Source organism: Centroberyx affinis, unplaced genomic scaffold (genome assembly GCF_046629955.1).
Source record: "Centroberyx affinis isolate AG114_WGS23_722 - 3 ecotype Tasmania unplaced genomic scaffold, CSIRO-AGI_Caff_v1 ptg003531l_1, whole genome shotgun sequence".
Lineage (NCBI taxonomy): Eukaryota > Metazoa > Chordata > Actinopteri > Beryciformes > Berycidae > Centroberyx > Centroberyx affinis.
In genome coordinates, this window is record NW_027281475.1 from 67,924 (window position 1) to 82,500 (window position 14,577).

A 14,577-nucleotide genomic window follows, 5' to 3' on the forward strand; every position below is an offset into this window, starting at 1 on the left:
CCATCTTGGTTTGCTAACAGCAGGCAAGTGTTGTGTGTGCAAGTGTTGCTGGGAAATACATACCAGGTCATTAGAAAGAAAACTCTGTCCTTGTTAGCCTGTGGAAGGGTTAAATCTAGGTTTCCGCTGCCATGGAGGAAAGTCATGATGGTGTGATTTGAACTAGATTGAGGAAGATTGTGTAATCATGAAGAAATGAGAGAAAGAAGATAGTGTAATAGAGAGAAAAGCATCAGGTAGAAATGTATGAATGACAGATGGATCGCCTGAGATATGCTGATTGGACACAGAAGGTCGGGTGAAGACTGTAAAGCCGGAGGAAGGTCAAGTTAGCCGGGTATCGGTCCGAAGATGGGTCAGTCTAAATGGATCGGTTGACAAGCATCGGATGCAAAAAGGGAGGAGCTTAAAATGTAAAGATCAAGAAGATACAGGAGAGATGGGATGGGATGGAGAGAGACAAGGGGTATGGTACAGGTTTGTTTGAGAGCGTTAGTTGTTACCCAGTCTGATTGTGATTGCTCCCGTTGGTCGGGGCTGTCTGCGCTGTCGGGGTCTCGTCAGCTGTGGTCAGGTGAGGTTGGCTGTGGGGTCGTCTGTATGCAGTGGGGTGTCATCATCACTGACAGGGGGGCCTCATCATACACTCCATTGATTCTCTGACAGGCAGGCTCCACCAGGACGCACACCCGTCTCCTTGTATGTGTGTGCAAGTAGAAATGAGAAAGGTATGTGATAGACTTGATGCCGAAAAACAGTATAAGGCATCATTGTTTGGAAACTCTGACACCGCTGAATTTGAAAATGCTCCTGGCAGTATGTTAGTCTACTAAAGAATTCAAAATGCTACTACTATTTAGAGATGCAGTGGAAAAGTTCCACTGTTTATATGGTTTTTTTCCCCCTGAGGCTGTATTGTTTCACGCCCAAGAAGAATTGTTTTCAAATTCTAGGATTCATGAGGGATGGCAAACGTCTACAGTGGTTTCTATTGTACAGAACAGAAATATAACAGAATATAATCATATCACAAGTCACAATGGCTAAAGTTAACCTTATTACCCTTTGCAACATAGAACTGCAGGAAATAGAGGAAATAGATTGCTGAAAAGCTGTCTGTAAAAACTTTTATTGATCCCTAGGACAGTATCGCAGGCACCAGGGGGGTCAATGGAAGCATTAAAAAATTATCAGTCCGTGTATAAAGGAGTATGCTCATAACTACAGAAGTCAACCAATGAGCCAAAAGGGATTAGCAGAGTCACCTTGAATCAGCAGTGTCATTTTGCCCAGTAAAATTGCATTATGGGAGCTGGAGCTGGGCCTGTGATTTGTGTCCTCCTGACAAGGCTTCAGTGTTCATTAGAGGCTGTGGTGAGCAGCTCCTAGACACACGGGAGCAGCACACACTGGACAGCTCTGACACACACACACACACACACACACACACACACACACACCCTGGACAGCTCTGACCATCCCCACCCAACCCTCCTTCACACACACACACACACACACACACACACACACACACACACCTACAACCACATACATGCATGCACTCTTACGTAGATACAGTTTTATATCAGATAATAAAGCAAATTTGCATTGCCCCATTTTACTGATTGAATTGTACATTTTGTATTTGTATCATAATGTGTGATACAAGAGTGAACAAGCCAGAATGAGACTGTGGAGACAAACGTGGTGATGTGCTGTAGTTCACAGTTTGAGCACTCACATGAAATCATGTTACATCATTCACAGTGTTAGGCTGGGGTCTCCCTCCCATCAACACTGGCCGGCCAAGATTGGAAAGGGCTTCCCCATGCATGCTGTGTGTGTGTGTGTGTGAGCGTGTGTTTGTGTGTGAGAGTGTGTGTGAGAGTGTGTGTGTGTGTGTGTGCGTGTGTGTGCATTTGTATTTGTGTGTATGAGTGTTTTTTGTGAGTTCCATTTGATATGCATAAACTACTGACTATGCCAAATCAGGTGCCTTAGAGAACACTTATTATGTGTGTGTGTGTGTGTGTGTGTGTGTGTGTTTGTGTGTGTTTGTGTGTGTGTGTGTGTGTGTGTGTGCACCCATGCGAGTACACGCCTGTGTCTGTGTGTGTGTTCCTCTACGTATACGCTCATGGCCATTTTCTCCGCACTGGTTCCCATGGAGCCTCCTCTCTTTGCATGGATTAAATATGACAGTGCCGTTCCGGTTGGGTCGTCACACCCATTATAATAAACCAGCTCTTTATTGGGGGCAAATTGATTTTGGGCAGAGCCTTGTTTATTAGCTGCTGTTCCTCGGAGCTGATCATGAGTCAGCAGATTCAGCATCTCCACTTAAAATGCCCATCTCCTCAAGACTGAGGCCAACTCATGAAATATAGAACAAGGAAAGCGCCCGTGGAAATTGAATGTTCGTTTTGAATAAAAACTGAGAGCTAATACAGCCAAAGCCATTTTCCTCACATCACTCCAAATGATTAAAAGGCCTGGGAGAATGGTGAGTGAATGATTAAAGAGAGTATGTGCTGTCAGTGTGGTGTCACCTGTTAGTCTGGGCCGGTTACGGATGTAGCAGGGGAGACTTGAGTTATGAGCGCTATCTGATGAACATCTCTCTCTCTCTCCCTCTTTTCTCTCTCATCTCTCCCCTGCCCTTCTTCCTGCTTGCCCTCTCTCTCTTTTTATCTGTCTGTCTCTTACCCTTCCCCCATCTCTCACAGCCTGGCCGATGATTGCCACAGCCATTGTGGGTTATCTCCTGTGGTGACTGCAGACTCAAGGGTTTTCTCCCCTGCTGCATCTCCAGACCCACCGATCCCACCGTCCCTGCAGCCCCTCCACCGGCTTACATCCACCCCCCCCACCCCCCTTCCTATTCCTCCTGCACTCCTGCTCCTGAGTCTCCTCCGAACCCCTCGTGAAGACCTGCCAGTGGAGCCAGAATGGAGGACACTTACGAAAACAGGACTTCCCTAGTGAAGGGGGCCAAGGGCATGGCCAAGGAGGCCAAGCGGCACACAGCAAAGAAAGTCAACAAGGTGATGGACCGCGCCACAGACGAGTATTCATCCCACCGCAACTACACCCGTTTCCAGGACGAGGAGGACGATGATGAGGATTTCTACCGGAACCCTCCCAGGCAGGACGGAGGGGGCTTCCACGACAACGAGGAGGGCTCCAGCGACGCCACGGAGGGCCACGACGACGAGGACGAGATCTACGAGGGCGAGTACCAGGGGATCCCCTCGGCGGGAGACGGGAAGCCCAGGGAGGGCCAGGTGGCTCTGGGGCAGCCGGTGTCAGATGCCACCAGGGACCGCAAGGACCTGGAGCAGGAGAGGCAGGCGGACGAGGAGGAGCTGGCCCAGCAGTACGAGCTGATCATCCAGGAGTGCGGCCACGGGAGGTTCCAGTGGCAGCTGTTCCTGGTGCTGGGGCTGGCGCTCATGTCGGACGGGGTGGAGGTGTTCGTGGTGGGCTTCGTCCTGCCCAGCGCAGAGACTGACATGTGCATACCCAACTCCAGCTCTGGATGGCTAGGTAAGGGCCTCCGTGTGTTCTGCATGTGCATGTATGTGACTGTGTATGCATCCACATCAGGGTTGTGGTCAATTCATGAATGAACTCATCAACTGCCACAGATATGTGGTAAGAAAAAACCCCCCAAAAAAACGTGGCATTTCAGAGAATTACACTGCATGAAATTCAATTTCCTGAAATTCCAATTCAATTCCAATCCCAGTGTTTCCTGTAGGTTTTTTCCAATTCCAATTCCAATTCCAATTCCAATTCCAATTCCAATTCCAATTCCAATTCCAATTCCAGTTCACACTTAGTGTTATATATTATCAATACTGAATATTATAAAATGTTAAAAGTACCATTCAGGTGGTATTTGATGCATAACATGTAATCGTAATACATACGTTATGATTGAATGCATTTGATTTATTTAACTGTCTTTATTAGAGCAAGCCAAGTCAGCCTCTCTTAGAAGTGGAATTTAATGGAATTTAATGGAATTCCATTCTGTTACCTGTCATTCCAATTCAATTCCAGTTGTGGTTCCTTAGAGCTGAGTGCAATTCCAATTCTAACTCCAGGAATTGAATTGGACTTTACCATGCATTCTCAATATAATTAATGAATGTCCCCAACCCTGATCAGCATGTGCTAATCTATTGGTAAGCAGTGCTACTCTGTCAAACAAGGGCCATGTCGCCTTTGATAAGGGAAGCTGTTGGTTTGTCTCAGAAGATAAGTGTGGTTTTTGTGTGTAGTGAGCTATACATGTCGCACTTTATTCTATAGCTGTGTTCCACCTGGACGAGGAGTTTCGGTCCACTGGTCTCTGTGTCAGGATTAAGAGGGTAGCTAGTATTCCCTGTGTGCTCTGTGTGTTGAGCAGGAGTCCCAGCAGTCCCAATGGCTGCAGGTGTATAATCCATCACCACAGCGCTGTGTACAGGGGCTGACTCACCGTGTCAGTACCAGAGTGTCGAGGACATTGAATCAGGCGCACCGCCTTTAGATACTAACTGTGCCACAGTGAGACATGACAATACATCAACTGCACTGCAACATCTCTGAGGCAAAATTGATACAGTGGAGCCTCCTTGGGAATGGAGGTTGTTTGAAAGTCTGAAATATTTGGATTACAGTGGGTGAGCGTGTGATATGAGAAACTCAAAATGGCCTCTGCTGTTTCATCATGCTTTTAATCATATAAGACATTCAAATTATTTACATTTAGAAAGGTTTTTTTGTTTAATTTGATCTGTTCAGATATCTTAAGTTCTATAATTAAGTGCTATATTGTATCTTAATGATGCTAAATACATAATTTTCTCAGCTTTAAAGTGTATATGTCATACGGATTATCTAGACATGATAAAATGTTACGTTTATGTGTACAGTAAGTGTACAGTAAGCCCCCCCCACACACACACACACATACACATACACAGTGTATGTGTGTGATGTTACTGTAATGCTGCGTTACTGACAGTCCTCACAAGATGCTGTGTATGTTCCACCTTCATCTTCCTGTCTCTTTCCAAGTATCCATGTAAACTCTTTTCTTCCTCTCTATCCAAGCAAGGTCCTGCAGGCATTCATGCTCTACGCTCTGCTTCCCCTTGTTCGTGACTCCATCTCGCACCCCCTGTCCCTCCCTCTCACCCTCCATTCTCTATATGCCTCTTTTTTCTTCTCTCACCCCCCCCCCTCCCCCCCATTCTCCTCTCCTTTTTCCTACTGATTGCCCCGAGGCTCCTCCCTGTTGAGGTGAACATGATTGGTGTGTGTGTGTGTGTGTGTGTGTGTGTGCTTGTGTCACATTCTGAGCATAGCCTACATGATTACTATGACCTTGTTGGTATCCATTTGGAGTTTTTCAGAGTAATTACACTTCATTACAGCCAACAAACAATGAAGTGAGTTGGTGCTTTACAGGTGCCATGGCAATGTTATAGTGCATTGATGTGCAGAAATAAACAACAGAGAAGGGAAATAGCATCCATCGGTGGCTGAGTTTGGTTAAAGTAGTTTCATATTTCATTTATTGGATACAGCCTTCATATAACCAGGCAGGCCAAACAGGTTCTTATTTTACACTGACAATAGTTCTTCATCGGAAATTAAAATTCACACTGTGAAAACATTTGCATTACACAGTTTAAAAAATAGCCATTTGGTGGTTGGTTAGTTCCACCTGAGCTGCACTCCAGTCATGGTTGCATTGCGCAGCTCCATTAATCACATAACAGGCACAGACTGAGGCAAGCTGCAAGCACTGAGCTGGGTGTAATGGGATAATGCAATATGAAAAAACACAAAGGCCTGAATAGGATGGATGACTAAAATGCTGATTAGATTACAGAATTCAATTTGGTCGTAGCAGTATCCTGATCCCACAGGAATCTTTAATGCTACATGGGAATGAGGGATGGAGCATAGAGGGAGGTGGGGGTGTGTGTGGGGGTGAAATACTGTAAATACTTTAAATGAGAGTGGACAGTGTGGGAAAGAAGCAAGAGAGAAAAAAGGCGCTGGAAGATGCAATATGTGTGATGAATGGGGAAGAGGAGAGGAGGAGGGACAGCTACGAAGCAGAGAGATTGCCAAGTTAGAGTGGAGTAATGGGGAGAGAGGTGTGGGTGGATGGGAGCAGGGAGGAGGAGCAGGAGAGGCGGCAGATTGGTGGTGTTCAATACACCAGCAACGTGAGGGAGAGGCTCAGCCATCATCTCAGACACAACAGACAATGGGAACACATCACCCTATCATTACTTATTATTTGCTCTCTACACTGTCTCTTTCCTCCCTCCCTTATTCCTTCGCCTCACACTCTTGACTGCGCTCTCTTTGTTTTCTGTTAACAGCCACCTCTCTTTCTTCACTGTCGATACCTTTTTCCCCTCTCATCTCCTCTTCTCTCCTCTCCCCTCCATCTTCTTCTCCTTCTCATCCTCACTTCCATCTCCCCGCTCTCTCTCTCTCTCCTTCTTCTCTTCCAATCTCCTCCATCTTTCTTTCTTCCTCAGTCATCTTCACTTTTTCTCTCCCCCACGCTCTGTGTCTACTTTCTTTTTCTCTCTCTCTCTGTCTTCTCTCCTCCCTCTCTCTCTCTCTCTCTCTCTCTCTCTCCCTGTCTGTGTGAGCCAGCTGGCAGGCTGTGTGGGTCTGCGTGGTCCAGGGGCAGCTGAGCATGGCTAAACTGCAGTCAGATCGCAGCGCCACTGCGGAGATTACACTACTCGAGTAGCGCGCCTCCACTTTGTGTGGGAGTGTGTGTGTGTGTGTGTGTGTGCACTGTGAGTGAGAATGTGCGCATTTGAGGGAGGGAGGGGAAGGGAGAGCATGCGACTGGAGTGAATGTGTGTGTGTGTGTATGTGCATGCGCGCACACGGACCAAACCTGCTGCCACCAGCAATATCAGCCACAAGTAAACCATGTCTAACTGCACGCTGTTATCGAGGGTTCATAGCGTCACTATATTTCATGCATTTTATCCACAGTCTTTAATGTAATGGAGGTTGGAATCATTACTGAAGCTGAGTGAGTCATTTTAAACCCTGCACTCCGAGCCCCACAATAAGTTACTTTCATATAGATTTCATTGAAATCCTGCCCCCACTGATATGACTTAAATATGACAAAAAGCCTCAATCTCTTTTTCTGCGGAGGTGGCAAAAGACGGAGGCATGAATCCGATCAAACTGACATGATGTAGTACAAATGTGATTACACGCTGCTCTGTGTAAAGGAGCTGGTGACAGTGGAGCAGAGAGGAGAGGCAAATAAATGAGAGGAGAGCAGAGAGTGGAGAGGAGAGGAGAGGAAAAAGGGGAGCGAAGAGGGGAGAGAAAAGGAGGAGGGGGAAACGAGAAGGGAACCGAGAAATAGGAGAGCAATAGGGGCAGGAGGCAAGCTGAGAGGGAGAGGGATTGAAGAGAGGTTGAGGAGAGAGGCACAGTGCGAAAGGGGGAGGAGAGCCAGGGGAAGAGGAGAGGAGATAAAATAAGATCAAAGTAGCATTGAAGAGACGCAAGAAGAGACATAAAAATGTGAGATAGAAAGAGAGACAAAGAGTAAGTGCAACAGTGAGAATTAATATACGGAATAGAAAGAGGTTTCCGCGGCTCATAGCGGCCGTGGAGCACGCACCGGGCACGCCGTTGTGTGTGATAGTATCGGCGTTATGAATAAAACAGGACGGGTGTTTTGTGCGGAAAACAGTTTGCGCTGCTGAGAGATGAAGAGCATCAAAGCATGAAATCAGAGGAGAGGTCGTGATGCAGCTCAGCGCTCCCACGGCTCTCAGGGGGCTTCCTCTGGATGTGACAGGACAAAAAACACCACGCCGGGCCTTCCCCTTCCCCTCCCCCCCACCTCTCCTCCCACTATCCCCCTCTTCCCACTCCCCCTCCCCCCCCCCCCCCATCTGGCAATTACTGAACTCTCCTCCCTCATTACCTTTTTCCCTCTTTTGTCACCCTCCTTTGTTGCTTTCCTCTCGCTCCTGCTATATAGTGTGCCATTTTTTTTTTTTTTACATTAACACACATTTAATTTGCTTGCTCTTTACTCTCACGATTTTCCCCTTCTGTTCCATGTGTAAATTTTCATTCTTTATCTTCTCCACTGGGGAACTAAATGAAGGCATTTTGTTCCCCAGTGGCTAGTTTAGCTACACAGAAGATATGGAACATATTTGCAAGCTTTTAGTACTAATGGCTGAATTGGATTTACACTTTATTCTTTCCCTGCCTCCACAAAAATGTTTAATTGATTGAACTATAGAAGCAGTCATGTTCTTTTTGGTGTGTGTGTGTGTGTGTGTGTGTGTGTGTGTGTATGCGTGCTGGTGTGTTTTGCCTCACATCTCAGCTCAGAGACCTCAACTCCTCAGAATTTGTCTCGTGTGTTTGGAGTGTGTCTGCGATTTTGCTGAATATTTACCGTTCCTGGAGATGTGTTTTGACATCTCAACGCAGCGTCTTGGGGCAAAACCTTTTGCTTCTGCCTGAGAGTTCCCCTGACACACTGTCATTTTCTGATGCTGCTCGGAGTCTGGCTGCTATACGGGTCATCAAGTCCAAATTCAACTGTATTTCACACTCTCACTTTGGAATTGCTATACCAGCTGGCATCCTTTCAAGGAGTTGTACTTCTACATCAGGTCGTCTCATGCTACAAAAAGTGTACAATTACGCAGTATAATGAGCCTAGCCTTTGCATTTCATCCTCCAGCAGTTTCAGAGCCCAATTTTGGATTTTAAATTAATCTAAGTGAACTGAAGTGTATTGATTTCACCCTTCTCTGTGGTCTGCAGGCCTGAGAAAGGACCTACATTTATACCCCTACTAAATCAATGAGATGGCAGCAGAGGGTGATAGTGCAGGGTGTCAGGGATCCTTTAATTAAAATACTCTGGGTGAAGCTCCTGTGGTCCACCCTTGTCATTTGCAATCTGTTCACTATTTCTCCTCTTTCCCAGTCAGTGAAACATTTCAGACAAAGCACCGTGATGAGCCTGATTGTAGCTTGAGCATCAGTCTAATCTAATGATGTAGTCATTCTTTAAATCTGTAGTGTTGGGCCCTTGAATAAGAGAAAGAAATTCTATTACGTTTCTATGTAGAAATTCTCCACTATCAATATTTTCTTGAACTTATGATGAGCACTGTCTAGTCTGTCTAGTCATAGTCTGTTAAGGTGGATTACTACATTCAACAGGATGGTTTTTCATCTATTGGGAGCAGAAAGGGTAAATAATGAGACAGACAGACTTTACGCAGTTTAAGATTTGTATTTGTATTGAAAGTGCAAAATTGTTTCAAATATCACCCTTGGAAAGACCCAGGAAATATTCACAACAATGCACACTTTAAATATAATTGACACATAACAGATCAGATAACACTGTCGATGTACATCAATAAATAACCTTTCAAATACCTACAGTAATTAAAATGTATGGGTGCACCCTTATTTTACTATCTTGAATAAGTCCAGTAGTTCCAGTGAAAACCCATGATAATCATATTCAAACATCAGTAGATTTAGTATCACTCTCCTTGAGAGCACAAAAATAAAATAAAAAACAAAACTGGGGATTCCTACATGAGGTTTCAGACTCATTGTGAAATATCAGTGGATGCACCACAAGTAGGCTTCTTAAATATTCCCACTAGCTCCATCTCTGTTTCTGTTTTGTCAGTTTAACAGCATATCGTCAACTGCCTTCCCCCATAACATTTTGCTGCAGTGTAGTAACTGCTTGGTTGGCTCTAACTGCAAAAGCTTGAGACTGTAGTTTCCAGTGTGATTCATTCACGAGGCAGAAAGAAATGCCTCTTGGTGCACAGGGCACAAAATCTGTTAAAATATTAGCCATAATTTTTAGACAGTACAAATTAAAACCACACAAACGACCTTCTGGTCAGTCAGTGATGAGACAGACTTCACGATGAGACAGGATGTCTGTTCTATTTCTGAATTACACTAGAGTTTTGTTTTTTTTCTCATGTCTCACCTCTTTTCTGGTGCTGGGCCCTGCTGACATCACACTCTGAGATGCCGTGCAATAAACTGGACAGAACATCAATAACTTCATTACGTAATCGACTGTCCTCTGGGGAATCATTAGTCAACAGTTTATTGCTTTATTTTCACCGCCTTAAAGTGGCTGGAATCTGGAGGTTCTCTTTTTGTCTTTTTTTGTTTTTTATTTTACCTTTTACCAGGCTGGTCACTTAAGAACAAATTTTTATTTACAGAGACGGCCTGGCTAGAGGTTATAGCTTCATGGGGGAAAGGGAAGGGGATAAAATAAAAAGTCAGACATACAAACGTTCAACATTAAGGGACATAACAGACAGACAATATTAAACAACATTACCATTAACAATGGGCAGTAAAACAAAAGGAGAGAGGGGAGCAAAGAGGAGACGAAATAAAATAAAAAAAGACTGGGCAACCAGAATGCAACACAGTAGAAAAGGGTAATAAAACAGCACAAATCATACAAGAACAGCCACATGTATGAGAATAAAAGCATACACCAGTATCTGAAAGCGCCAAGTTCAAATCTTTATCATTCGTATGGAAAGTTGGGCGCTGAAACAAAATGAAAAGGCCTCTGGATATTTGGAGGCATGACTTTTAAATGGGAGGCCAGTGGGTGTTTCCCTGCGCACCACGCATCTATCCACTCCTTAATGATGCAAATGTGAACTGTGCATAGAGTGAAGACTTCGTTTAAATTTAGAGTTGAATTTATGGTGGCTTGAGGGGGAGTATATCTAGATGGCTGCCAAATGTGACAGAGAGCCGGGTTTTGACCCCTGAAGTGAGAGAGTCAAACAGATATCTGTTCACAGCAGAGGGGAGGAGACCTGACTGCAGACATTACAGAAAGGAAGTGAATCCGGCTATACTTCATTATAATGGGCTGAACAAAATCTCCCCACGGCTCAGTTATATCACTCTGTATGTAAGCACAGTATGGCCTCACCTATAATCTGTTGTTTTTGTGTGGGCACTGGGAATACAAAGGAGACTGATATCCTCTCCAAACCAGTCTGTCTAAATGTTTATGTGTCTGATTGATGTGGATGGAGACAGAATATTATTGGAAGATCCTCTATGAGTTTTTATACCCATTACTTCAATAAATCATTGAGTCCCTGGTAGCCTCCAACGGGAACCTTAAAAAAGAAAAGTTATGAATGGAGAAAAATGAGTTTGGAGCATCTCCTTTTAGCAGATACTGTCTGCGAAGGCTTAAAAAAAGCTGCTGCTAACCACACAATGCCACATACAATATAGACAGCAATGATAGGCTGCTCTCTCCAGAGCGGGATCATGATCATCAGTGGGAGAAATCAATGCTGTTTTGTTGGAGCATTGATCCCATTTTAGATGAGAGAGATTAAAAGAGAGCAGAGGGCCCTTTTGTAAAGTCACCCTGCATTACTGTCCACATTTGTCTCCCCATTGATCAGAGCTTGTTTTCAGTCTATTCCATTCTGTATTTACTCATCAGAGTTGGGTTGCATGCTATCGCTGGGGCTGAGGGTTTTCCAACTGAATCTCATTTCATTGTCACCAGTTCCATTTTTTTTTAGGATTCAGCTAAAGAAGTATGAATGCTATAGCAGTGTGTGTGTGTGTTGTGTGTGTGTATGTGTGTGTGGAGAGACAGAGAGAGAGACAGACAAAGAGAAATATTGTTTTGGCTATAAAAAGTTTTATCATGAGTCATAACAGGACATATATCTAGCATCAGTCTGCTTTTCCTCAACACAGTACAAGCATCTATAAATTTAGCCTTCCGTACGGACTGAGTCATTAAACATAACTTGCAATTCACTGATGAACATTTAGCAGTAATGGAGGTGCAAGCTTAATGTTATTCCATACTTTACTTTGACACTTTTATACCTCACCATTCGCCAGAAGAGGCACAGTTAGGGGACATGAATCCTAAAACACTTCTTGGCTGAGATTTGATGTTAGGTAAAGAACGCACAGGGGGTGACGATGAGGACGGTGACATTATGGCAAACTAGGGGGAGATATTTTCAAAATGTTGCAGGCTGAGTTCACATTTACATCCATGGTTTCTGGGCTCTTGAGGATGGAGATATTATGAACAATCTGTGAAGGTGATCAGTTACAATCGGCAGAAAAAGTCTGTAGGTAGAGACTTTGTTGCAATGTGTCCCACTTAGCCGTACTTTGCTTAAAAATTGTGGCCAACAGTGAAGGACTGGGGTTGTACAGGTAATCTCTCTGGTGTGCATGTCTATAAGTATATTAATAAGTTGCATAGTGTTGCTAATATGGAGCATGCTCAACTCAGCAAAGCCAACCCAGGAAAATATAGACAAAAAAATAATTGGTATATTGATATTCATTGATGGTATTAAAGGACTACAGCAACTTTTTGTGTTTGGTGGCACCAAAATCATCGTCTCCCCGGGAGATAGGCTAGTTCTCTCCAGTCCACATAACACTTTAGCATACAGTAGGCTATGTTAAGTAGCCCTAACCCGTAAGCGTTTAGGATTATCCAAAGTATGAACATAAACCTTTTTGTAATCCAAAGTTGGTATTGGTTTGTACTATATGGACTGTAGATTCATAACTTCTGAAAACACAATCTCAAGCTTGGTCATTAGTGAAGTCCATTACAAATCAACAGCACAAAAACATTAGCTGTCTGGCTAATTTTGCTCACTTCCTGTGTAAACAAAACAAATTACGCTCAAAGTCTTGTGAGAAGAGAGATCCTTTACCATTCGAAGTGCATTCTTTTTGTCAAATTTGATCCCCTTAGACGCACGCCATTAATATTAACTAACCATCCAGCCTAGTTTTCAGTTTCTCACTTAGTTAACATACTGTATGCTAAAGTGTTAACATGATTGTTTACTGGACAGAACTATCTACTGGAGACACAGAGATGATTTTGGTGCCAATCCTGTCAGATATTGGGTAAGGTGACCAATGGAACAAACTCCCAAATCATCGTAGTGTAGTTCTTTAAGACATTCAGATACAAACACACATGCACACACACAGGTACAGGCCGATGCAGATGCAAGTTATAAATCTGACCTGTCTCTCCCTTTCTTTCCAGGCAGTGTTGTGTACTTGGGGATGATGGTCGGGGCGTTCTTCTGGGGAGGAATGTCTGACAAAGTGGGCCGCAGACAGTGCCTCCTCATCTGCATGTCCACAAACGGCTTCTTTGCCTTCCTGTCCTCTTTTGTCCAGGGATACGGCCTCTTCCTCCTTTGCCGTCTCGTCGCGGGCTTCGGGTAAGTCAGATGATGTAGGGGTCGTTCTGGGGCCACCGAGGATGGTGGGGCATCAGCTTAAATGATTTGTGAAAGTCCTGTCAAATGGTAGAGTACACAGCAGCAGCTCAAAATCACAAAACTTTTAACAGTAATGACAGTGTTTTTGTTTTATTTGAGGGATCCTTTATCTTTCATTAGTCTGGCATGCCTGCCTCAGCAACTGGAAGAACACTATCTATGTTTTCAGGTTGCCAGTTAGCAGCGGTAATATACAGCCAAAATGAAAGTCTGCACCAGTGCTAAATCAATGATAGTAGAGGATTAACCACAGTGAGTTAAAATCTATTTACACTGAGTCCTTGTAGACAGGTCTGTGTGTCTGCTAATGGGAGTGAATTATTGCCTTTCTTGGCTGCCATGTGTAGTTGAAGTTGTTGAAGAAACAGTATTATTCCTCTGTCATCACACCTGTTTTTTCAAGTTAATATAAAAGGTGTTTGCAAGTAATTTCCTTTAATGATTAAACTCGTCCCTCTCTCATCTCCAGTATAGAAAGATAGTCATCTAGTGTTTGATTCCTTTACTACATACACTCAACAAATTTCCTTCCCAGCTAAACAAAGGTAATTTTCTCCTACTTCAGCAATGCAGAACAGTAAAAAATGAACAGAGAATGTATTATATGTTAGCCAACGTCAAAAATAATCAACACTTTAAATATGTTCTTGTTGAATGAAAAGATATAAAAACAACTATACAGTGTTTTTTCTGTGTGTGTGAAATATTGTTAACTCTGTTGATATCCAGTAACATACTGCAACAAAATAGATAGGCCTACTACAGTATAATGCATGAACATTAATCAAATGAAAGCTTTATGGCTAGCAGAGTCAGGCAGTACAATAGGGCCACATCATCTACCCACTACATAGAAACATACAAAGGTGGAGGTGGTGATTTATTATCTTCTCTTCTTTGGCAGGTGTAACAGTTCCTTTAAAGAGCTCATTTAGTAATTGCATCTGCATCCTTCTCCCCAGAGACCTTCAGAGTAATTGAAAAGGTTGTCCAAACCGCCGACAAGGACTGTACGTCTGATTCATGGTGGATTGGCAATTTGGCACTAAGGACATTTTCTGTATTCTGAGTTTGGGGAAAAAATGCTTTTGCTTATTTGTTTAGCTTATTTGGTCACATTTATAACCTTAGCAATGAGCTTTCAGTTAATTCTACTGTAAATTAAAAAACAAAACATA

The 14,577-nt window shown here is 43.7% G+C and overlaps 1 protein-coding gene across 1 annotated transcript in view; it reads left to right on the forward strand.

Annotated features, from left to right (window-relative positions):
* Positions 1 to 2,948: 2,948 nt before the first annotated feature.
* Positions 2,949 to 14,577, forward strand: part of sv2ca (synaptic vesicle glycoprotein 2Ca) — a 22,082-nt gene continuing 10,453 nt past the window's right edge. Inside the window, exons 1-2 of the mRNA XM_071539901.1 lie at positions 2,949 to 3,546; positions 13,159 to 13,339. Coding sequence (XP_071396002.1) covers positions 2,949 to 3,546; positions 13,159 to 13,339 — 779 coding nt within the window. The remainder of the gene's footprint in view (positions 3,547 to 13,158; positions 13,340 to 14,577) is intronic.